The 25,671-nt window shown below is 44.5% G+C and overlaps 1 protein-coding gene across 4 annotated transcripts in view; it reads left to right on the top strand.

The window, feature by feature from the left end:
* The first annotated feature begins 20,008 nt into the window (after nt 1-20,008).
* The window catches only part of DPYSL2 (dihydropyrimidinase like 2), a 51,922-nt gene continuing 46,259 nt past the window's right edge, over nt 20,009-25,671 (top strand). The window contains exons 1-2 of one of the 4 annotated variants that reach the window (XM_051640797.1): nt 20,009-20,018; nt 20,690-21,059. In XM_051640797.1, coding sequence (XP_051496757.1) covers nt 20,709-21,059 — 351 coding nt within the window. In that variant the 5' untranslated portion in view covers nt 20,009-20,018; nt 20,690-20,708. Of the gene's footprint in view, nt 20,019-20,144; nt 20,161-20,246; nt 20,337-20,689; nt 21,060-25,671 lie in introns of those variants that run through there. The other 3 variants (XM_051640798.1, XM_051640796.1, XM_051640795.1) reach the window with 3 other exon arrangements.

Raw genomic sequence — 25,671 nt, 5'->3', positions numbered from 1 at the left:
CAGCATGCTGACACGCTGCTTCCTCGGAGCTCTTACACTGCAGTGAGTTCAGTTCTGTCTCCAGATGCTCTCCACAATTGTTGTGCTGCAATTAGTCTAGCAGGTGCCCAGCTCTACAATTTATTAGTAGCCATCCCTGCTGCCAAGCTGCAGATGCTCACCATGCTTTGCAAGGAAAAGGATGGAGATTCCTTGCCCCAAGCACCCATTTGCCTTTTGTTCCTGCAACCTCTACTCCCTAGCAACTCGGTGCCTCACAATTATTTCTTCCCCACCCTGTATGTATTCTGACAGATAATTAACCTTTCAGCAGCTGGATTAACCAAGAACTGCTGCACCCTACCCTTCCTGGTACAACTTTCCTAGAAAAGCACCATTTTCTCTCCTGCCAGCTTGTGTTTTTTGTTGTTTGTTTGTTTGTTTTAATTAAATCAGCGGACACTGATTCTTCATCATGTGACCTTTAAGTGTGTTGGTCCTGTGTAACACATGAAGGAAACTCAACATCTGGCTTGTGGCCAGACCAGATTATAATTTTTAAAAGCTAAAAAATAACCTTGATAAAACTGACACCAGAGATATTTTACTGTTACTGTTTTGAATGCTTAAAAGGAAGTCTGCAGGATTTTTTTCCCTCTTGAGTGGGGGATGTCTTTGAGATAAAAGTTTCATTCAGTGCATAGAATACATTGTGTTTCACTTTGAGCATAAGTACAAGGAGGTTTGGCCCAAGATGAAGGTGAGTAAAATCAGTAAAACCTGAATCTATTTGAATGGTCATATGAGCAAAGAAGGTGTGATACACATTTGTAGTATCAGGATCAGACAGGGAATTGGATTTAGCCTAAAGATGCTTCTGTAAAGCATCTAATCACAACAGCCTGGACAGCCCTACTTACATTTTACTTGTCAGGTCATATTTTTTTCAGGATATTTTTCCTCTTCAAACATATCAAGATGGGGTAACACATTTTTATTATGTCCTTTATACATAAGTTGAGTATAAAACTTGTAACAGCCTCTCACAAAGTACTGGTAGCTGCATAATTTTGGATTAATCAGATGAGAAAGCAATGGCCAGCCTGATTGTAGGTGTAAGTGAAGGTGGGTTTTCCTTAGATAAAGATGGAAGTCCTTTCCATGTTAGACTGTGAGATGACTTGGAGCCAAGAGGTTCCCAAAGCAGTGTGCAGAGAGAGGGCTAGCAGCTAGGAAGTTGCTGGTGTCTGGGTGCAGATAATGGCTGGTAAAGACATAGTATAAATGCAGTGGAGTTTGTCCTGCTTGTCAGTCCACTGGCGAGCCTTTATTCTCTTGCCGTCAGCCAGTTTCTTGGTAACCATTTAAATATGGTGACAGGTATTGCCACTGTTCTCCCTTTATTTTTGCTTAGCCAGGTAGCAATCAAGCAATGTGTTTGTATTGCAAAAGAATTCATTGTTGTCTTCCCTCAGTATTTATCCTCCCACCCCTGTTGCTCCAAGCACCTGTGTTGCTCTGTCCCTTCTAAGAGGGATGTAGAATTCCCTATTTAAGCAATAAGCAGCTTTTTTGTGTGTGTGTGCTGTCACAGATGCTTGTAAACAACTCCAGCCTGGACAGCATCTTATAACTCTTCTGTGTTGATTAATGTCCTGATCCTGCTGTAAGCTGTTTTTTCACTACTAAAATAGCTCTAATTAAAAAGGTAGTTTTCAAAAAAGTTTATAGGAAAAAAATACAGGCAAATTCCTTTGGATTAGAACCTGTAATGCCCTAGGTAATCATTTTAAAGCTCCTTGCAGCTGAGGCCCCTGTTCAGTGGCCTCCTTTGAGGTCTCTGACAAATGAAGGGGGTGGGGAAATAAATATTTAAAAAAACCCACACTTCTTCCTTCCCTGATTCTCATCTCTATTTCCTTGCCATGGAACAGAGAGATGGAAACATCTTTCTTGTTGCCAGATGCCAGGAAATTCCATGCACAGTTTGCTGGAGGCAGGCACACTAGTAGTCTGGGCTTCCAAGATGTCTCAAGTTGGGAATCTTAATTGCTAAGAGCTTTTGAAATCCTTGCTGTAAACACCTCAGGGTTTTTCCTGTCAGGATGGGTGTCTGGCCAGTGGGTGTCTACTCTGCACCCTCCCTTTAACATCAGGATCTTCAGAAGAGCTGCTGATGACAATGATGTTGAGTGTTGGGCTGCTCCCAGCTGTTATTTCTAGGATCAGCTGCCTGACTTTCCTGATTCAGAAATCCTAAGAAAAACAAACAGCATGGCAGGAAGTTGCTGCCCTCCAGCGCTGCAGCCTGGCTGTCAGACCCAATATTTCCCAAGTGTCACAGCAGATCCACCTGGTATGTGGGTCTGTTTGCACTAGCCTGCTTGTTCTGCTGTGTGCTCCTTGAGCAGGCTCAAGTCTGGGACTGTGCTCTTGTTGGATTTATTTGCACTTAGTGTTAATTCAGGGGTGAAGGGTTTTTTTTGTTCAGCTCTACACAGAACCCCATGGAATTCTTAAGACCTGCAGGTGTCAATGCCTTCCCATTGCATATGACAGGGATGAGCTGGCAGAAGGACTTGTCCAGCTGAGAGACTCTCCTTTCCTGTGTCTGAGCAAGTGAAGGCAGGCGGGTCAGTGCAGACTGAGTCATAAACTGGATGAATTGTTCTGGCAGGGCCTGACCTGCTGTATTCAGATGTAGCCAGGCATAGCTGAATGAAATGTAATGGTCTGAAGTTCTGTGATGGTATTTGCCTAAATTGGGGGTTTTATATTTTTCCAGCAAAAGTTTGATGTTTCTTTACTCTATCCAGGGCCTCCTCTCGCCCCCCAAGTTTTAAGGTTAGATGGCCATGTAGGTGCTGTACTGTGTTCCCACAAAAAATGAAAGTTGCATGTTTCCTACATCCAGAAAGATACTAGGCAAGTGAGAGGTACCCCAGAGCTGTTCAGTGTGGAGTTCAGTGAAGGATAGCAACCCTCAGAGTGTTTTGGAAATGTCTTGTGAGGACTTAGGTGATGTCAAAGGGATGCTTAGGATTTTTTTTTCCTATTATAAGTGAAACAATGTCACTAAGGTGGAAGAAATCCTTTTTTCCTCACAGAGTTTCCTGTAGAAGCACTAGTTCATTTTGTTAATTCTAAGTCAAAGGAAGACACTACTTCCACTCCCTGCCCCCCCCCGCCAGCTTTAGCAAAGTGTAAACTACCATTTACAGTAAGTTCCTCTTTCAGGATGATTCCAAGTGTTTTAGTGATGTAATGCCATGGGAGAGAGAAGTGCAACTTGAGTTAAAGAGGGAACATGGAAGAAGGTCAGAAGCTTCAATGGGCTAAAGCAGGAGGAGAAGACTTGGCACCCATCAAGGTCACAAGAGCAGTAAGAGAGCCAAGTAGAAACAACAAGAAACATCTAGAGCTCTGTCAGCAATGGCAATTTTATGTATTGAAGGAAATAATAGTTTTAGGTGATGAGTTTGGAGCAGGCTCAGTCTGACAGTAGCGACTGTCTAGCTCCTAGTGCAGTAGGTTTGCAGTTCACAACTAGAATACAAACATTTGCAATTAAAACATTGATATCGAACTGGTGTTAGCACAGACAGGTCAGCTGAGTTCAGTTTTGGTAAAGAAGATCTAGCCTCCATAAGAGATCCATAACTGCTTTCTCCAGCATGGGCCTGGCTGGGACTTGTGAGCAGTAGTGACTGCCTGAGAGAGCGTGGCAAGGGAAGCTGGCAGCATGGCCAAGTGTTGGTCCACACGCCAGGAGCAAAGCGTGGCCAGCAGCCATGTTCTGCCACTCAGCCTGCAACTGTCCTGGAGAGGACAGGTCCCTCATTGTGTCTAGAGGCCAGTCATCAAAAAAGGGTGATTTGTGATGCTGAGGAGAGTGGGGAAGGGACTCTGGCTAGTGTGATAAGTGCGTAAGAATGATCATAAGCTGGGCCCTTTTGGATAATTGATTAATTACTCTCATTTTATTAAGCAATGTATTAAGTAGGGTTCAGTGCACTAAAAACTCATTAACTGAGGCAATCGGGGACAAGCACAACAAGCAATGCCGTTTGATTTTCACAAGGGTTGCAAAACACCCTCACATATACACAAAACCCCTTTGAAGTCCCAAGTAATCCCATCCTTCAACCTGGAAGGGCAGCACAGCTAAACTGCTCCACCTAGTACTGTATGTCTTGCAGACGGCCTTTGCTGTCAGGACCCTGTCTGGAGAAGTTAGTGGGGCTTTTGCTTTGCCTTCTCTATGGTCAAAACTAAAACTTTGCCTTACAACTGTAGTGAAAGGGTGTCAGATGTGTATGTGAGGAGAGCTGTGGGAAGAGTTCAGAGGCCTTGCAGCAGCTGAGTGATTCAACCTGCATCCTCCAGGTGAAAGAGCAGATTAGTTGTTTGGGTGAACGGAACAAATGAGCATGATTCCATAGGCCTAGCCTGGCTTGGAATAAAGTGCTGCCAAATTGAATTTGGGTTGGAAGTCCCAACAGGGTCTGGCCAACAGGTAACATAGGTTGCCCAGGTAAAACCCTTAGAAAGCCACACCAATACATAACTCTTCAGTGCACAACAGAGCACTGTCTGATGCACCCTCAAGCCAAAATGGGAGCTGGATCTCAAGTCCTCTTGGCAACTCTTTTTATTGTCAGTAATTGGGTTGGCAGTCTGTTGTCAACCTTGACTGTTTTGTGGAGACTGGAACCACTTTTGTTATCATAACAGAATGAACAGAACATATCATAGTGAAGGTGTGGTTTGCTCTAGTGTGCAGTGTGGCTCATTGGACCTTTTACCATCCATCACCTTATGGACATTAGTGCTTTGTAGTTAGAGAACCACTGACTTAATGCAGTGCTGAAAGGTAGTTTTGCTCTTATGATGATGGATACAGCAGAGTAACAAGGGTAGAAAATAGTGTCTATTTGTAGGCCTCTCATCAGGATATATGAACTATGGAATGAAACAATTTCTCAGGAACAGTCTGAAGAATCCTGTGAGAACTCCTGACAGCTTGGACTGTGGCCTGTGGTGGGGAGGTACAGAGTAGCAAGAAAGATGGATCCAGCAATTACAAATTGCTGCTGCTGACAAATTGGCCATTTCCTTTCTTCCACTCAGGAGTGACAAATGGTTTCATATAGATTACTTCCTTGCATTAAACTGCAGCCTGGCCAACTGCCTGGAGATTAATACAGACTGTGGATCTTGCGGATCCCTTTTATTCTAGTGTGTTTTCTTTTTAGAGCTTCTTAGTGAATTTTGGTTTTGGTTCTAGTCTGTTAGGTCTCTGAAATGTACTGTTTGCAAGAAACCTAGCTGAAAGGATTATGGTGCAATTAAAATTCCTTGTCCTTTTTCCTTTCTGGCACTGCTGGGTCTAGAGTGGATTGTTTCTGTCTGGAAGATCTAATGAAGCTTGCAACACTGGAAGAGACAGTGAAGAGTTAGAGGTGGCCTTTTCAATTCAGTATAGGTGGAGCATGAGAGCTGTATGATAGCTTATTTATTTCATGTTCTTATCTCATTTGCACTCGATGTGACACTTTGAAATACCTTAAACATTGATAGGAATGATTGTTTAATGCAGTCATGTTGATTTACAGTGCTGAGAATGTGGCCTGTACTTTCCAAAAATGGCATTAACTGAATTTAACTTGCTTGCTACACAGAAGAATGCAGAGACCTTTCTTAGTATGTATTAACATTTTGGTGGGCTCTGAATCAATTCTCCCAGCCAGTGCTCAAAAGTAAAATCAGATGTTATTTTTAACTGTGATAGTGGATGCAGAAATAGCTAGTTTGTAGGAACAAGAGAATAGTTAATAAGTAAGCCTTGTTTTCATTAATTTTCTTGAGATTTATCCACTGGCACATCAAAGTTTTTCTCAGTGTATCTGTTCATCAAAAGCAGCCCCTGTTAAATCTCTCTTTATTTTCTGTGCTGTGTTGATGAGTGTTCAGCACTCTTAACCCAAGCTGGTTTGAGTACATGCACCAAATACCCCCCACACCCTTTGCCTAGGGCCTGTGTGGGCCTTGGAAGGTTTGGGCTGTGTGAGGCACGGCCTGCTGAGGACTGGAGGCACATGCAGCACCAGTGATGCCCCAGTTTCAGTTCTGTCTCACCCCCACTGCTAACTGGCAGCAGAGCGAGTGCCAGCTCCTCAGGATGCAGGCTGAGGGTACTTGGCTGTGAAACGTGCTTCCATAGTCTGTGGCTAAACTAAAGTTGTCCTGTGTCTTCTACTGCTGTTTGTTATTCCTCCCTGACACTGAGAAGAATGATGCACATCCAAGGGCCTTTCCCTCAAGTTTTCTATTCATTTAGTTTATTCATTTAAATGCAGCTTTCTGCTGTTCTGCCTGGAAACAGAAATCTTTCAGTAGTACAAAACCAGGACAGAACCAAGGTGAAGGTAGATCTCCACAGTGCTTGCAAAGGCCTGGGCTTGATGATTGGTAACCAAGGCAACGAGGCCTCTTTTGAAATAAGGGCTTGCTGCAGACCCCCATTTTGTGTGGAGAACTGGTCAGCATTAAAAACTGGAGAAGACAAGGGAAGGTACATTAAACAAATCAAGCAGTCAGGCCATCAGAAGTGCCTGCCATGTAGCTGACTACATTAAAGCAGGCACCACGTGGGGACGAGTGTTCGCTGCTGGTTTGATCATTGCCTTGCAAATGGTTAAAGAGGCTGGTACTGCTAATCAAGAAATGAAAATATGCATTGCAAGGAAAAGTTTTAATGTAGAAGTGGCTGCAGTCTGCTCTTTTTTGACACTGGAAATCCATGGCAGAACTCTGATTGCAACTGTTGTAATAGAGGGTGCAAATGTAACGCAGACCCTTCACTGAATGGGAAAATTCTTGCAGGTCTGATTTTAATTGCTTGATTTGACATGGGGATAAATGGGAGGGAGACACAAGTGACCATTTTAAGACACTTTTGTGCTCCCATCATCTGTTAAAAGACCCAGGGGTTAACAGGTATTATATCTGCTTTAATTTACATTCATAATGTGATGCTCTCCAGCTGATAGTCTCTTTCTTTTCACTTGTTGTGCCCTGCATCTCTGCTGATTGATTTTTAAGTTGTGATCTTTTAAGAAAATGATCTGTGGTGCAGGGAGAGGATCTTGTACAGAGGCATCTGAACCAGACCTTTGTTGTGGGGTTGCTTGCAATTACAGGGAGCTGGTCTCTTATGCGAGTCAGTCCTTCTGGTCCAGCATTCCCCAGAGCTTTTCTGTGTTTGTGTCTGGACAACTGGATCTGCTAAGAGATGAGCTTAGTTTTGCATGTATGGAAACTTTGATCCCTAGAGCTGAACCAACAATATCGTCTTTGTTTCAGACGAGCCACCTCCAGGACTCATGTGCTGCTTAAACCTCAGTTTTGTTGTAGGGGTTAAGTTAGTCACTGAGTCCAGCTCTGCAGGTCATCTTATGGCAAGGTTGGAATCTGATCCTGATCATCTATGCTGCAGAATCCTTTGCACTGCACTTGTCACACTGCTGGCCAGTGGGATCATATCCATCTGCCAGCAAAACTTCAACGTGTTGAAAGTGGGCAAGTCTGTTCCAAAGCTAGATCAGTGATAAAGTGAACAAAGGGCATTGGTGCAGGGGTCTCTAGCCACAAATATTTTTACTGATCAGTGCTTTTGGTCATAGAAAGTGAACCCAGCCTCTTTATTGTGCAGCCATGGGTTACTTCTTGGCTGCTGTATCACCTGGAGAGTAAGTGGGTGGATGGTTGTCTTTGTTTTCAGCTGGGCTTCATTTCAGTGTTGTTTATGCTAAAACTCAGTGATGTACAATAAGTATTTTGTATGTAAAGGGGGCTGCATTGGTGAACTGGAGCTGATCTGTGTTTGGCAGCCCTGAAGGGTGAAGAGAAATAGACCCCTGCGTTTCTTTAAGAGCTCTTCCTGCTCTCTGAAGAGCAGCCACTCTGCATTCTGTTGCCATTGCTATAGTAACTTTCTGCCTCCTGATTTTGTTATGAATGGCAATGGGAACAGCCTCCATGCAGGCTCCAGCTGATGCCCTGCTGTTTCAGACATCCTCAAGGCTTGCTTTCAGTTTTAACCCATGAGTGGATGGTGTTTTTTAGCTGAGGGTTCCTTTGTGAGCCTGTGTTTTCTTCCTTTTGTCTCTGTGCATTCAGCAATACACCATATGTCCATTGTGCACAAAGAGGAGTAATCTGGAGTAGCTTTGTACAGGCAGAGGTCTGGATCTTTGAAGGAGGGAGTGCTGGTCATTTTTGGGAGGTGACAGTTTATAATGATGTTTTTGCAAGATGAACAAGAGCCAGTGGGGTTCAGCAGCTACCAGTGCTGGGCTCTGAAGGCTGACTTTGTCCTCCTTTATCACAATCCAGGCATCCCCTCTCCAGACACAATGCAGCTCTTTTCCTTCTGCCAGCACGTTTTCCCTCTGGGACTTGCTGCTACCATGGAAAACAGCATAAAGCAAAGGGGAATCTATTCTTTAATCAGTTGTGAGCAGCAAGTCAATATTACCACTGCCATTTAGGAAATGTGTAGATGGATCCCACAGAAGTGAAGTGGCTTGATTAGGTCAAAAGAGTGAACATCGGAACTGGGGCAACAGCTCAGGAATTTGGGGATGCTGGAACATGAAGTTTTTGTTTAGAACAGCACTGAAATGGCATGACCTGGAAAATGACCCAGTGCTAGAGGCTGTGCATATACAGGTAGCTACCAAAGAAAGGATGGTGGAGGAGACAGTCACAGGCAAGAGAGAGACTGAATTATTGTCTCCAATGAGGAGACACATCTCCAGAGTCAGAATTTCTTGTGCTCTCATACAGGAATCAAATCCAACTTAATTATTGCTCCTAGAGATAGTGGTAAATGTTTCCTCCCAGAACCCTGCAATTTATCCTCAGAGCATCTTTTCTGCAGGACCAAAAAGTTTATCCCCCCCCCCCAAGGTGCTGTTGAAAGATTTTTCAAGGTTTGCTTTAACTTGAATTTTGCTGCTGCTTCAGGTTCTAGGCTGTGTATATATTTTTAGGTTCACAGAATCTGCCTATCCAGATTGAAAGAGAGAGGTCCTTTGAAAAATGCTATGCTTGAAAATCCTGCTCCTTTGAACCAACTGGACTTTCATGGTTTTTCAGATAATGGCCATACTGTTTGTGCACACTTTCTTTCTAGAAAGTAACTGCTTACCTTAACACTAACACTTCTCAAACCTGATTTTTGAGATGCTGGTTAATTAGTGTATAATGCAGTTAGACCTCTTCAGTAATTTAATTTTGTTACTATGGGGTTTTTTACTCGTTAATCCCTACATCTGAAATAATTTTCTACTCACTAAAGAATTAATTAATCTATCATCTTTTCTGATAATTAGAACGATGGCCATTTAATAGGCACAGGTGGGTCAGTTGCAGGGCTAAGTGGGGAGCCTGAGTTTTCATTCCCCCTCTGGTATAGCAGACAACTGACAATGCTCCTGCTCTTAACAGGTTTGGGTATGCAGAGTGGAACAGAGAAGTAACTGGGCTAAAGTAGGCTGGTTTGCTTGTAAAGAATCACTCAAGTATGTGTATTTATTTCACTGCCTGCCTAGCCACAGAAGCCTTGCAGATTGGAGCCTCCTGCCTAACTCTTGCCTTTGCACACATTAGCAAAGCAAACAGAAAATTGTAGAGCAGCCAGTGCATATTTTCCCACTGTAATGCTAATTTGTTGGCTTCTGTTTGGGAAAGAAAATTGTGAGTAATTTGAGGGAGATTTGTTTGTTTGCAAAAACTGATCCAGATTAAAAAGTAACTGGGCCTGGGGAGAATTCTGCCATATTTTGAGACTCAGACTTCAAAGTGTGGACCACTGAATTCTGCAAAACACCTGAGTGGTACCTTAAATCTCAGTGGGTGAATTGCTCTGCCAGTACTGCTGAGACTGTCACATGTTCCTGCATCTGAGCTGGTTGTTTCAAGGAGATGCACAGATCAGTCAAGAGATGTAGGTGTGATCCACTTCCTTTCACATCTCAGTTTCAGCATTGAAGCTGCTGAAGAGTAACATGTAGGTTCCTTTGAGCACTGTTGTCAGTTGGATGCTGAAGCCATGCTCGTTGTTTGGAAATGTTCTTACACTTGCAGTGGGGCAGAGTTGGCAGTGCTGGGATCCCTGGAGCATTCCCTGACTCTGTGTGGCTTCCAAATGTCAGCTCAGCTCAACTGGCTTCGGCCTGGGCTTTGTCCATGCTAGAGATTTGTAGTGGTTACAGTGTGAGGCCTTTGTGAATATTCTTTATCCAAACATGTGAAGAGAATATCAAATCTATCTATTGAGCCATGCTTAAAGTGGATTTGAACACTTCAACAAGTTGTTTGACAAAGAATTCGTTTCCTTTTTTTCCTTTTAAAGGGTTAAAATATTCATGTTGTTTCTTGAAAAAATGCAGTTCTTAATTTTGAATTCAGAATGTCTTTCTATGCAAACATTTCCTTTGGTCCTACAAAAAGTAGGACTCAATCTTAAAAAAATAAACCTGTTTAGCTCCCCAAGGGAGATTGTTTCCTGGCAGATGGAAGGCAGGTCAGTCTGAAATGTTACATTTTGATTCACTGAAGTTTGTTTAACAGATCGTTTCATGTTGACCTCATATCATTAGAACAAACTCCCAGCATACAAAGGGGAGAAACATCCTGGGCTAAACAGCCTAACACAGAGCCTGACCTCTTGTTATTCCTCTTCTAGAAGAGTTAGTAATACCCTGCATTTTCACTGAATTACAACAGGCTCTTTGGATGATTTTAAACATCTTTCCGCATATACAGCCAATATTGGAGGGAATGCAAGTTGTACTCTCTTTGAAAGACCAGTACCAAATTTATGGGGATGTTAAAGCAGCATCTTAGATGCTCCTGTCTGCCCCTACTGTTTAAAAGAGAGCACTGGTGGGGGAAATAATTGTCCTCTGTATCCATCTCATCCTGCCCAGGAAAAGTGGGCTGTGACACTGGCTTGTGTCTCTGGCTGTGCAGGGATACCCTAGCAGAGGAGGAAGAGGGGTCTCCATGTGCTGGTGACACATTAGTGCCCCTTTCAAAAGCAGCAGCTGGCAGCCTTTCTGATTAGTATGTTGCAGATGGCAGCAAGTTGCAGAGGGCCTTTCCCATCCCCTCACTGGAGCACCCTCCAGGCTGTCACCTTGCTCCCTAATTCCCGGGATCCCGTTGCTGCTGGCCGGGTTTCTCGTCGTGGCAGTGGCAGCTGCAGAGCCATGAGCTGCCTCTTGGGCTCATCTGAGCCTGCTCTGCTCCCGGGGAGCCAGGACATTGGCAGGGATGGTGGAAGGCATCATCCAGTCAGGAGTTAATTCTCTGGGAGGCACACAGATTTATGAAATAAAACCTTGTAATGCAGTTTAACGAGATTAGATTTATTCAATAAGTGCAACATGAGGATGTTGGTTCATGTTGGCTGCAGCACCCCCACACTTAATGGGTTCTACAGAGCAGCACAGAGAGGTCTGGTTTTTGCATTGCTGTTACTCTTTTTAGCCCTCTTTCCTACTACCACTGTTATTCCTGACTTTTGCCTGCTTCTGCCCCTGCCTAGAGTGAGCAGAGCAGGGGTGCTCACTGGGAGGATCCCCAGACAGGGCTGATTACAGGCAGACAGGAGCCTGGGCCAGTGTCTTGCTGTTGCTCTGTGTGACAGGCTACTTCTGTGGTTTTAGGTGGGCCATTTGAATTTCTATGCCTCTTTTCCCATGTGTACAGTGAGACTAATAATGCTGCCTTTGTCTGTCCTGTCTATTTAAAATGTAATGAGATGAGATTTTGAAAAATGACAAATGATTTTCGGTGCCTGGTATGAGTGCTTAGCTGAAGGTGTCTTCAGAAGGGGCTGAACTCTCTCCTGCTGGGCACTGTGGCCTGGTGAGGTTTTCAAGCTGTGTCAGCAAAATGAAGAAACTGAACAGTACAGAGACAGCCCAGTGCAGGTTTCTTCTTGAAGCTTTTTCTTCTTAGCTGGACATTTAAATTCAGAAACACCAATGTGTCTTAACAGTCAGGATTTGCTCTCCCAGACATCACACTTGCAGAGAAGAAAAACCTTTGTAAAAACAAGGAAGAAAAAGTAATTTTCTGTTTCTTCCTTTCCAAATTGTGGGCTTTGATGACTTGGTTTGATTTTTGCTTTGAAGGTTCCAGCATGAAATTTGTGTTTAGCTATTTGTCCTTCACATCCTTCTCTCTGCCATCAAACCTAATCCCAGTTCAGCATTTCCCTTGAAATACTGGTCATTAAGAAAACCTTTGTTTGAGACCCTTGGATTGCAAAAGATTCCATCTTCTGGGTATGTTTATAATATTATAAAACAGATTACATGCTGCAATAGTAATATGGAACCTATTGGGAAGCTTTACAAGTTGCCTGGCACGATGGCCCAGCTTAGCCATGATGTTCATTAGTTTTCCAGTCTAGTGATTCTTCTGTGTCATTGTCTCTGTTTGGTATTTTTATTGCAGAATAAAGCATGACAGTCTATTTACCTTTGTCAGTGGACTCAAGGTACTTGCCCTTTCTCTCTCCTTGGGTTCATCAAGTAAGTCAGTGTGTGTGTAAACATGATTAAGGGTGTATTCAGAGCTGTTTCTCAATGTCTACCTGTGCAGACTGGTGCAGTGTGTCTAAAACTGGCTCTGAAGCCATCACCAAACAGCCTATGAGGTGAAGCTGCTTAGTGCAGGTGAAAAGTGAGGTGCTTTTGTGCTGTGAGCTGGCAGAGCTTTCATGAACAGAACCATCAGCATCAGTAACATCTTCTGAACTCATCTGGGCATTTTCATCCAGCGTCCCTTCTTTACCTGGACCCTGGATGTGCCCTCCCTCTCTTTTAACCTGTGTAGCTTAGATCTCTGCAGTGACAGTCTTGAGACTCTGGTAAGGGAAAGATTTTTGTGCTTGTGGGACATCCGTGTGCACGTATGAGTAATGGATATTCCAAGCACATATCTGATCCAAGTGGTGATTACATTGCTGCTTTTGAGTGCAGAAAACTCTTTTCCATGCCCAAGGAAGTATTTTCTGAGCCCATCATCCTGTGAGTGCAAGTCAGCGGATGATGTCCCAGTCTATTCTGTAGAGTTAAGTATTTCCAATAAATAGGGAGGAAGTTCCACTTAGTGTGAAGGGCTAGAGAGATTGCCTTGGAATAGCAAGGACCAGAGAGAGCAATTGATGAAATGGAAGGTGAAGGTGGATACATCTTGGATACAGTTGCAGCATGTTAAGCCATGGAGAATTTGTTATCCTGAGTCTGGGATACTTCTCATGTCAACTTTACTGTTGACTTTTATTTTTAGTGCTACTGTGTCCTGTCTTGTTTCATTTAAGGCAGCGTGTAACACTCAAAGAGTAAGACGCAAAGAGCAGCAACACTCCAAGTCAAATGAGTAGATCATTCATAGCACATGATCTGCTTTATGACCCTACTATTATTGTTGTCATCATTATTTATTAACATAGTGCTCAGAAGGTGTGGGAAGCCATGTGGATCACAGCTCTGGCATGCTTGCATCTCTTTCTGAGGAGATAGGGAGCAGTCAAGGGAGCCCAGTGACAGGACAGAAACAGTAATATTCACCCAATCTTCTCATTTGCTTTTTGACTAGAGCACCCTGATGTGGAAATTCTCTATATTATGACATGCTGCAGTAGTAAAGATTGCCATTGTCCATATTGGGTCCTTTTGGGAACATGCTGGCAAAATTTTAAATGATTTCCAGTGCACAAATCAATAGCTATTTCCTGTTGAGTCCCAGTTCCATACAGATTTTAATGCTTGTAAGCCAGTAGCTGTCATGTTCTTGGAGAGGTGTTCAGAGGAAATGTTAATATTTAATGATGCCTTCTTCTGGTTAGGAGGCTGAGTTCTCCTAATGGCACTGTTTGGAAGAAGTGTGCCTCCATCCTCAGCTCCAATCAATCCACACAACCTATTGCTGGGGCTTCAAAATGTCACAGGACATTTACAGACCTCAGTGAAATCACCAGTTTTGCTGGATCTTTTGTCTTAAATACTGACAAATTCAGAGAGGTACCTGTTGCTTCTACCCATGATTATAATCCCAGAAATAGCTGAAGAGTGTCTGATTTCAGAGCTTTCACGACTTTCATATGCATTTATCTCATAAAGGTTGCATTAGTAAGGAGAGATTTTTGAAGTCAGGGATGCTGGTCACTTCCTCTGGAAGTCAATGGGAGTCGTGTGCCTAATTTGCATTTGTGCCTTTCTAATTGACTAAATATTTGTACTATTGGTGGTGGGTAATGTGGCACAATACGGCTTTCAAACCATCTGTTTTCATGGACTTAAACCCACTGGCAACAAACTTTGATTGGCAGAAATTCACCAGGGCTGGTTTACATTAGTTGAGGTTGCTGAGGACAAAACCATAAAGGAGAAGAGAGACATAGGATAAGCAGAAATAAAAAGGACCACAGAGATAAATGAGCTTTGTTTCAGCATTTGAATGGACTTTACTCATTTATCAAAAGACTTTCCTCTGGTCTTTAATGTTTCTGAAATAATGTGTCTCGTCTTTGAGTGCTCAACGCCAAGAAAAGCTGTCAGCCACTCCAGCAATTATCACATCCCAAAGGGAGGCTGGTTAATGATTTCTCTGTAGACAACTTGGTCTTTCAGTTTTTGTGCTGTGCAGGAACAATTCCAACCCGATGAAGCATTTTAAAATTTGCTTTGATTTTTAATAGTCAAGGAATATTCTGGAAATAGAGTTACTCACTGCCACCTCTTGATACTGAGCCTGCACCTTAGAAAATGAGAATTACAGGGTCAGATCCTGGGATCAGCAATAGGTAAGGCCACAAGCAGAGAGGGAAAAGATGGCTTTCCCAGCTTGTGGTCAGGCAGGGGAATTCTCCAGCTATAGCAGTGGCACATGCAACAAGTTGATATTTTTAAGGGCTGCATAATTTTGTAAGCAATGATGGTTGCAGAGGTCAGCACAGACTGTCCCAAATCCTTCCTCTGAGCATCCTTGAATTTTGGTTGTGGATTTATATTCTGGCTTTGTTCAGCTTCTCTTTGAAACAGGAATGGTTGTTGGATCTCTGCTTTTAGCCCCAGGATGCTCCCAGGCATCCTGAAGATTTTTCTCTCCATTCAGGAGAACCAAATGGCTAACTTCACCAAGGAGTCTCCCTCCTGTCAGTGGAGACTCTTGAAAACACAGTATCAACTTGATTTACTTCTGAGGACAAAATTATATTCTTCAGTTGTCACCAGTGAGACTTAATTGAAGGATTGTCATTGACTTAAAACTGTTGTTTCACTTGAATTTTCTCCTATTGGGAATGTCAGTGATGCTTCAGCTGGCTCAAGCCCATGTTTTGGCACACACACCTATTTAATTTGTCTGGATAGCAGCAGCTTTCTCTAGTAGGGTTTTGACCTTTGCTCCTTAGAACTGTTGTTCAGTTGTTGGAGGCATTGAGCAGGGCACCTCTGCAGCCAGGTAAGTGTCCCCTGAGCACAGTGCCTCAGCTGTTATGTTTGTGATTATCTGCCAGATAACAGGATGAATAATCTGGTTGCCATGAAAACCCCAGCCCTGGCTAGATCTTAGGGGCCCTCTCCTGCAGGAGTCCAGGCTAGAGTTCTGTAACCTGTGCCTTCAGATGGCACCGTGGCTCATACCAGCCTGTTTCTGTGCCTGTTTTCACTAGGAAATGCAGGTTTTGTGAAGTTCTGCTTTTTCAAATATCCAAATTTCAGTGGGATTCTGCCTTGCATGATAAATCTTGGACCCACTGGAAGTATTAATAATTGATTATTTGCAAGAGGAAGAGCTGCAAATTTGGAAGTAGTTGCTGTCATTTATTTTAATAATGGCAATTTAATGGCAGAATATACCTCTGTAATTTCTGGTTGGGTTCTTACTCATTAAATAATGAAGAAAATTCTGGATTTGCAGCATTTGTCTCACCTTGGGATGGTAGGTGAATACAGGGACAGGGAGCATATATTGCATTGCTTATTATTCCAGTGGAGTTTGATCATTCAGCTGTACCCTGTGCACGTCAGTAACTATGGCAATGAAAGGTAATAAAGCCTCATTTGTCATTTTATGCAGGAGAAGTAAGTTGGCACCTCTTGGCCAGACAGAACAGGAGATCAGAAATCACTAGAGCCATTGATGCAACACAGGTTAGTGTGGAATTCTCTGCTCCTGAGTTTTTCTAGGCAAGCCACAGGTGCCAGAGCACTGTAGCATAGAGGGAGTATTAGTCTGGAAGTAAAGAGACCTGATTTTCCACTTGTTTGATGAGGAGCCTGCCTACTTCATTTCTTTGCTCACATTTTCCCTTCTATATCAATGTAAAATTGAGTGGCAAAAGGATGCTTGTGAAATCCTCATGCTCCTCATGTGGTCCTTTTTCTTGTCTTTGCCAGGGCAAATCCCCAGGCAGGGATTGTCTTTTGTCATGTGGTGCTGCAATGCTTCAGGTAGGGAGTGCTTATGTCCCTTAGGACTTTTGTGCACTATATAAAGGAATCTTAAATTAAGCCAGTTCTGCTATTGCTTTTCTCTGCAGCTTCAGGCAGGCTGTGCAAGCTTTCTTTTCATCCCTTTCCTCATTTGGAATGGAGGTCTTACTGCTGGGAGTCACTCATCCAGAATTGTCCAGAGTGTTACGATGTTAGGGAAGCCCAGTGTTGTGACTCCACTCAGTTTCCTTCTTTTGTTCCTTTTATCATGTAGTGTGTGGATAGTATTAACTGATAAAATGAGCTTATGTTTTTGTATTGCTAAAGAGTTCATCTGCAAAAAAGTGTTCAAGTTAGTTATTCTAGTCTGCATCCCTTTATCACTGTGACTTTGCAAGAACCAATTAATACTCATTACAGGATCAAAATATGGAATGTGCTGCATGGAGAGTGAAGGCTGCCAGGGTAAGTCCAACTGGCTTGATTTGTTCTCAGGGTGTCTTTGTGTCACTTCAGTGTCTCTCCACCTCTGTTTTCAACAGGGCTAAGTATGAGCTGTTATCTTAAGAATTTTTCTTATTGATGCTGGGCTTAGGAAATTCAGATGAGGGTCAGCATAATTTTCAAAGTAATTTGTGTGTTTCTCTGTGACAGTAGATATACCCTGTGGGATTATTAAACACATGGATTATCAGATCCCAGGGATTTTTCAGCAAAACATGGTTATTTCCCTGCTCAGAGCATGGGCATATACACTTGCTGGTTTATTATATTACCACACAGGAGCTGTGCCATGCTAACTAGCTGTAAACAAACCCAGACTGAAATACAAGTTGCATCAGCCTATAATTGTTTTATGATAACAAAGTTGGTAAGGAATCATGTATCTGGCTGGGGATTTGGGGATCTTAAACAAGCCCTGAGGTGTGTCACATGTTACAGGTGCTCAACAGGACTCATGTAGGCAATAATTTTCTGTGGCTGGTCCCAAAGTGTGATTCTGGGGTTCTGAGTTCCCAGTGCACTGGCTGGTTGAGCTTTACTCATGGTAGCACTCTTGATGTAGGAAAATGAACACCTCCGGAATAAAGCTGTGGAGTCATGTAGGTGTATCAAAATGTTTCAGTTTAAGTATAACAAATAATGAGTAGAATTTGCTATAACTGGGCTTTTCTCAAGATCTGATACCTGAGTTTCACAGGTGGGAATAAAAACTTTTGAAATTACCTCTGTTTTTTTCAGTGTCCGTGAAAGGACTATAAAGACATAGACTACTACCTGTGAAATACCAAACAAGGAGAACATTGTCAAAGGAGGATGCCTTTTAGTAGCTCAGAAGTTATTTTGCAGTACCTGAATTTCCTCATGGGTGATGGAAATCATCTTTGGTTTAATGTGTGAGGCAAGTCAGGCTCCGCAGACCGGCCTGTGGTAAGGTGTCTTTGTCAGAATCCCAGGAGCTGGAAATACAAATGCAGAATGACTGAAGACACTGCTGAGTGTGTCCTCAAGTGACTATGGCAAGGGGAAGTACTTGGAGATGGCTGTTCAATATGTGATTGTTGTCCATGGTTTGAGGGTTTATTGGAAAAGAGAGTCAGATCTGTATGGTCAGAAACCTCAGCTTTTATGAGTGACCTTTGTGAGGTCTGAAACCCTTGGAAGTTGCAATGTTGTCTGCAGGATTTCATTCTTGTCTCTGCACAGCCTCTAGGCTGGCTTCCTGGCAGATCACTCCCCATCCCTCCACAGAGGCCGGTGTCCGTGCCCATCTGAGCATCTTCCAAGGATGTGCCAAGTGATGAATGAGCTTTATTTGAGGCTGTCCCTCTGAGCCACTGGGCACAGTTCAGCAAACTGCAGAACGTGTCAACACGATCGCTTCAAGGCTTTCAGCTGCAGCCTCTGTCAGCACTCTGCAGCTTCTGTGCACTGCCTGATCAGCAATGCTCTGGTCATTAATATTTATAAACCTTAAATAATACAGGACTTCAGTGTACCTGAGAGACCATATGTTGGCCTCCAATCCCCCACAAAGCACCTGAGATCAGTGTGGCTACAACCCTGGCTAATCCACGGTGATGATCCCAGAAGGGGAAGGAGGTGGAGCTTTTCCCATGGAAAGCCTCTGTCTTTGGATGTCTCCCTCCTTCATTAGTTACCAGAGCACATCATCCTCATCCTTCAGGGCCAAGCTGCAGGCTTATTTCTTGCCTTTCAGTCTGGGGTCTTTCATCACTGTGCTGTGTGTTTATTACAGGGCTTAATTTGGTTGTCACCTTGGTTTTGAGTATTTTTTCCACCTTTTAGTAAAAATGCATTGATCTGGGTGTGGTTTGCAAGGCAAGAGGGTGCAGAGAGGTTTTTTATTATTTATTGATTTTAGCGTTTTTTCTTAATCTTATGAAAGTGTTGGGTGACCATTTGGACCCAGATGCCTCTAAATTAACATTTAATGTATGCATGTACAAAGATGCATATGGATGAATAATGCATAGTAATAAACAGCTTGGTGATCGGGTTTGGTTCAGAGGGATGTTGCATATGGATTAGCCTTAAGGATCCAGATCAGGATGTTAACGTATGTCAGGTGGAGACAGTGGAGCTCAACCTATTGTGTGCTGCAGAGCTCACCTTGGTGATGAAAATGTCTCTTCTCTCACGTACACAGCCTCAGCCAGACTTTGCTGAAACAAGCCCCTTGGAAATGACTGAGGCAACCCCCCCTCCGCCTCTCCGGAGCCGTTTGTTTAGGTACAAACCCGGGTGAATTAGTTAAAACAGGATCCCCGACACATGCAGCTGTACCAACCACGAGGAGTTGGAGGATGTGTTAGAGCCCAGCAGCTCCAGCAAGGGGCTGGGCTGGGCTGCGAGTGCCTGGACGTGGCTCTGAGACCCCCGGGGTGGCTCTGAGAACCCCCCGGGTCCGGCTCTCGAAGCCGCGCGGCGGGTGGTGCTGAAGGGACAGCGCCGGGCCCGGCCCGGGGGGCTCCCCCGGCCCCGCTGCCCCCCGGCCCCGCTGCCCCCCGGCCCCTCGCTTTCTGGCTCTCTGCCGCCCTGGCTCTGTCTCCCATGGCAGGGACGCTGTCAGCATGGGCAAGAACGGGGAGGCAAGGGGCTGCTACTCTGTCTCCTCCTCTAGAAACCTGCGTTCAGCCCGAGCCGCCTTTGGCTGCCTCCCCGAGCCCCCGCAGGGAGGGACTGGGGGCTTCTGGCGTTGCAGAGCCCTAATTGACTAGTAAGCTCACTAATTTCAGCTCCTGAAGGTAGGTCCTGGTTAACGGCTCATTTTCTTCTCTCCCTCGGTTCTCACACCCCTCTCCCATCTGTCCCTCCTTCTCGTTCCCTCTCCAGTGTCATCAATCAGCCCTTCTCCCCCTGAAGAGGGTCTGGCCGAGTCGCGGCACCAGCGCTGCCCCAGAGCCCAGGAAGATGAGTCAGCAGCGTTCTGCCTCCCACTAACCCCACCGCGATCTCCTCTGCTCCCCGCCCTCCGGCTCCGCTGCTTGGAGAAAAGTGAGGAACAATAGGATTCCCGGAGCACTCCCCGACTCCACCATTGCGGGGCTAGGGGAGGAAGGGGAGAGGGTGGTGGGAGGAAGGAAGGAAGAAATCCTTTCTCCCCTGCCTTGGGAACACGCCTCCAAAGCAGCCGGAGGTGAGGGGTTGCTCTGTCCCCATCAGCTTCTCCAAGTTGTAGCAGCAGCATCACGCCGGGGAAGGGGAGGGGGAAAGGGTGTGTGTGATGGGGGCTGTTGCTCCAACCTGATCGAGTCCATTTGCCAATTCACCAGTCGCATCACTTCCGGATCAGTCCTCAGTTTCTGCTGCAGAGTGAGGATTTTTTTTTTTTAATTTTTTTTTTTTTTTCCTTTTCTCTCCTTTTCCCTCCCTCCCCATCTGGATGCTGGGAACTTGAAACCTCCTCCCTTGATTGCAGCAGGATCTGCCCCAACCTTCCCCTCAACTTTGCACTGCATCAAAGAAAACAGAGCGAGCCACAGGCTGTATTGTACCGATGGGGGCAGGGGATCTGCCAGGCACAGCCCTTTGCAGCTGATGGTGCCGTAGCTCTAGGACCCACAGCAATCTTTTTTCTTTTTTTTCTTTTTTCTCTCTCTCCTCTTTTTGTGTGTGTTTGTGTGTGAAGGATCCTCCTGGTTATTGCTCTTCTTATTTTCCCTTAGCAGGGAGCCCAGACAAGCCATGGCTGAGAGGAAGCAGTCTGGTCGGCAAGGTGAGGAGGAAGAAGTGCCAGCCTTCTTCAAAAACCTGGGCTCGGGCAGCCCCAAGCCCCGGCAGAAATTCTGTGGCATGTTCTGCCCTGTGGAAGGCTCCCTGGAGAACAAAACCATCGACTTCGACTCCCTCTCGGTGGGCCGAGGATCTAACAAAGTGGTGGCAAAGCAGAAGGATGTTGCCCACCTGGGTCCGGATGCTCAGTCCGTCTATTCCAGGCAGAGCGGGAAGGGAGGGGAACCATCTGTTGATTTCGGGAGAAAGGTGGAGATCAGGAGTGCCACGGGGAAGGAGGCGCTGCAGAACCTGAATGACAAGGTGGGTGCATGCTTATCTGTGTGTGTGAGGGAGATGCAGCTGGACCACACGATGGCTGCAGCAGGGATGTGTCCTTCCCACCCTGCAGTTTCCTGCTTTTATTTCACTTGCATGTATGTGACAGTCAGTGTTCTCTAAGAAGCAGCGTCTCTGCTAGAGCCTTCTTGCCAGACCTCTAATGTTATCCCTGTGCTCTCTGCAGGTGTGTGTGTATGTGCACAGGGAGGAGGGCAGAAGAAGAAAGGAGCCCCCTGCACCCACAAACACCCTCCCTTTCCCCCCCTGCCTTCCTGTTTGGTGATAGAGACCAACGATTTTGGTTTTTAGGCGATTCTCCCCAGCACAACGGTTGTAAAATGCCCCACCCAGCTCGTGAATGCAGCTCACGGGAACAGAAATGCAATTGTTAGCAAAAGAGCATCAATGAGCCTCCACCTACAGGGATGAAATCTCTGCAGGCTGCTTCCTGGGGAAACTCCTACCCGCTCCTCCCAGGAGAGGACAGCCCAGAGTGACCCCTGGGAGCTATATTTCAATACCAATTTTGATCAAGGCCTTTGGCTACAGTGGGAATTTTTGCCTCAGGAGGACCTGGGACTTTCACAGGAATGTCTCATTCTCTTACAAACCCCCTGAACTCCTCCCAGTCTTTTAAGACTCCTGAAGCTATTTTCTCACTCTCTGTATGTGTCATGGTGTAATAAAGCCTGTCCTCTTCCTGAGGCAAAACCCATTCAACCCACAGGTCTAGCTGACCATGCACCTTTGTTTTCCTCCATAAATAGATTTAAGCAAGGTTCATGCAGACCAGAGCCATGAAATACTCTTGTGGTTCCCTCTGGTAATGCTGGCTGGAAGAGTGGAAATGAATGAAGCACCAACTAGCAAACTGATAAACTTCTAGGATACTGGGAAAGAGTTTCTGTGAGTAGTCCCCCAGTGGGTTTATGGAGCAGTCCCTCCTTCTGGAAGCTGTTTCTAGGGTGTGCCTCTTGATTTTTATTAGTACTAAGAATTGCATATACAGGACTGAAATCTGCCTGGAATTTATAATATGGGCTTGTTTGCCACTTTTTCCAGCTTTCAGAAATGTGAAGTGTTACTAGGAGCCTTACTGGGATTCATCCTTCCCAAATTAAAAAAAAATAATTATGGGGTTTTGTTCTGTTTTTAAAGATTGTCACATAAATGTTAACTGAGAGTATGAAATAATGGGACAGTGCAAAACATTTGTTTGTCATTAGCTTTCCATAGCACTGGTGCCAGTGGATTGTGTTGTGAGGGGTTGTGAGCATTGGAATAAGTGGAGTCTTTTATTATAAATGTCTTGCTATGGATTGCAGGATTTATTGCAGGAGTGTTTTAGCTTTGATTTTCCAGCTGACTGCATCTCTAGCTTGAGTCAGTGGTTAGATGCTCAGTGGGTACAACTGGCTTCACTTCAGTCTAGTTAGTGGAAATGTGGTTGTGATGATAACCAAAGCTCAGTGTATTAAAAAAGGTAAAGAAAAAATTGTTACAGGGTGTGCCAATAAAGGAAACAGTGTATGAAAAGAATGCCTGAGAGGAGTAGAAAGGCTTCTGAAATTTTGCAACTGAATTTGGCCCACTATTTACACACCTCTGTCTGAAGCATTTACTAACACATCTGAAATAGGTTCTCCCTGGGTAGACTGTTCCATGTGATAGGAATCTAAATTATAGTGGAAAGGAACAACAGCAGGCTAATTTATAGGATCTTGAACTTATAACCTGCATAAAATATTTCACAATAGGCTAGGAATATTACTGTTTCATTTTCTTTAGCTTGAGCTGACAACAGTTGCAATTTTTGTCAATACATGTAACAATCAACACACAGGATGGTCCATGCTCTGTTTTGGCAGCCACCTCATGAGCTGATGGGAATGGGTGTTGTTCAACTGGAGGCAGTGGAGACTGGATGGAAGGATTTTAGCCAATGGCTGTATCCAAAGTGGATTTAACACACATTTCTGTCACTGTACAGAAAGATCTTGTATTAATCTCCACTGAAGTATTTAGCAAAGGAAGATAGACAAGCTATTTTTTTTTCCTGAGGTCTTATGTGTCCAGAGGATAAAAAAAGGAATGTAATTATTCCACATTTAATTGCAATATATTGTTCTGCAGGCAAAGATAAGGGTAATCAAATCTTTGTGTCTGTCCTGTCTAGGGTATTCTATAGGCATTTATCATGGCCTTGCTTTATTGCCTCTGGGCCATGCTGCCTCATAACTCAGGGTTAATATACTCTCCAGAGGCTCCAGGAAGACTCTCTGTCTTAGTTGAAGCAGCTCTTTACAGTTGGGCCTCTGGAGGCAGCATGACCTATTCAACAGGTCTGCAACTCAGCAGATCCCAGGCAAGCCCTGCTACTTCCCAGCTGTCACGCCTTGGAGAATTAATTCTGCTATTTCCTGTCTTAAACTTAGTCATCTTCCCTGTTTAGGCTGTTAATGCCTGGTCCTTGCCCAGCTCAGCTGGGCCAGCACTGCATTCTTTCAAACCTGGACTCTCCTGAATGAGACAATAAACACTTGGTGTGGCTTTCCTGGCTTGCTGTGCACTGCAAGCCTGTTTCCTGCAGTGGGGTTGGGTGCTCAGATGGCATCAGAGACCTGTGGAACCCCTCCTAGCACTGCACTGTAGTAGTCAGTGCAGACGCTGTGCAAGCTGCCTGGTCTCAGAGCAGGGGCACTGATAAAATGGCTTCCCAGGGCTTTACCTCTCTATTCTTAGATGAACAGTCTTGAGACACATGCATTTATATCTGGGTTTAAAAAAAAAAAAGAATTCCATTGCTTACCTGAAGTGGGTCATTCCTCGGTGTGTATTTCCCAGATCACCCGTGTTTATAACTGGTATTGCTCCTGTCTTGCTCGTCTGTTGAGATTCTTCAGGACAGAGACAGCCTTTTAGGGAACACCTATAGGGAAAAGCAAGATTTGATTGCAAGTGGGATCAGCAAGCTGGGCTTGCTTTAATCTGGTTTGCACAGAGAGCCTGAGGAGGTGCTGAGACACTTCAACACAACTCTTAACTTGCTAGCTAAAGTTCCCATTGCCATCTTGTAGTTACCCTACTTAGAAAGGCTGGACCAGATGATCCTTGAAGTCCCTTCCAGCCTGGCATTTTATGATTCTTTGATTCAGGTGGTTGCCTAATACAATAAACCTTTATATATGTGGTTTTTGGTTTTGTTTTGTTTTTTTTTCTTTGCAACCCTTAGAAACAGTTCAGGGACCTTTGGGAAGTGCAGAGCACTGGTTGCAAACTGCTGGTCTAGAAGAACAACAAAGCTATGTCCTATTGTAATAAGATGAGTAACAATACTGATTAAACAGAGACTAGGAACATATTTTTATTTTTAAATTGGCAGGAGAGGAATCACTTGAAAAATACAGTTTCATGATGCTTTTGACATAAGTGGACTTTTTGGTAAAACCTCAGAGCTCCCAGGATCATGGTTGTTCATTCCTCGAGAGAGATAATGAATAACAGGACGTTTTTGAGGGCTCAAATAATCACACAGTCTGGAACATTAATGGAATTGTTGTGTAAAACAAAGAAGTTGTTCCAGACAGCTGGAAATGTGGTTCTGAGTTTAATTTGTTAATAATGCCTGTAATTTTTCTAGCCTTGTTTTGACAATAATTGCTTGCAAAATAATCATACAGGAGGATGACTTGCATGTTCTTTGTGGATCACAATAGTTTGTCTGACTACTGAAAAAAAAGCAAAAGCCATAGAGAAACTAGCAATGATAAGCACAGATGCCAAAGGCCTCTGAATTTCTTAGATCTCTCTCAAAGCCACCAATCTGCACAGCTGGAATGTGATGTACATCCAAAGGGGCTCCTGGAGTGGTCTGGCAGTGTTATGTCAGCAATGCACCAACAGCACCCTGCAGAAGTGAGCAAGGGGCTTTGATACAGGCCCCCTTTATTATTTGGCCTAAAGGTTGGAGGGAAAGCTTAAACCCTCAGGGCCAGATCTCCCCCCTCAGTTTGGAGCTGAGCCAATTCAGAGGCCTGGTCTTTCAGCAGCACCTTGCAGTGCAGGTTTTATTTTGGGGCACAATGAGACTGGCAGCTCTGCGTGCCACCCTTGTGCTGTGGCCATCATTCCACATGACCCATCTGGCTTTAGTAGGTGCTGAGCAGTTGTTTAGGTCTGTGTGCAATTTTTTTACCTGCAGGACCATGTCTTAACTCCCCAGTTAAGTCTGTCCTGTGGTACATGAAATCCAAGTCTGTCTTGTGTTACAAAGTTGGGAAATGCAGCAAAGTTTGTGTGAAGTCCATGTGTGTGTTCTGCATGAAGTCTCTTATCCTGAAAAGGGACATCTGGGAGCAGGGCTGTAGGAAATCTACCCCAAATCAAACCTCTTTGCACTTCTGTGGGGATCTTACAGTGATTTCCTGTTCTTTGGTCACCTCCCAGAGATCTGGAACGGATCTCAGAGTGGGAGAACAGAGGTCTGAATTTGATTTGCTCGTTGTCTGGAGTAATGGTTGTCCCGTATGTCAGAGGTGGGCAGAGCTGGCTGACACAAACCATGGCAGCAGTTGCTGAGAGCCTGAAACCCTGT

The sequence above is a fragment of the Apus apus genome, chromosome 26 (genome assembly GCF_020740795.1).
Source record: "Apus apus isolate bApuApu2 chromosome 26, bApuApu2.pri.cur, whole genome shotgun sequence".
NCBI lineage: Eukaryota > Metazoa > Chordata > Aves > Apodiformes > Apodidae > Apus > Apus apus.
The sequence above is the reverse complement of the archived record's forward strand: the minus strand, read 5'-3'. Positions and strand labels throughout refer to the sequence as shown.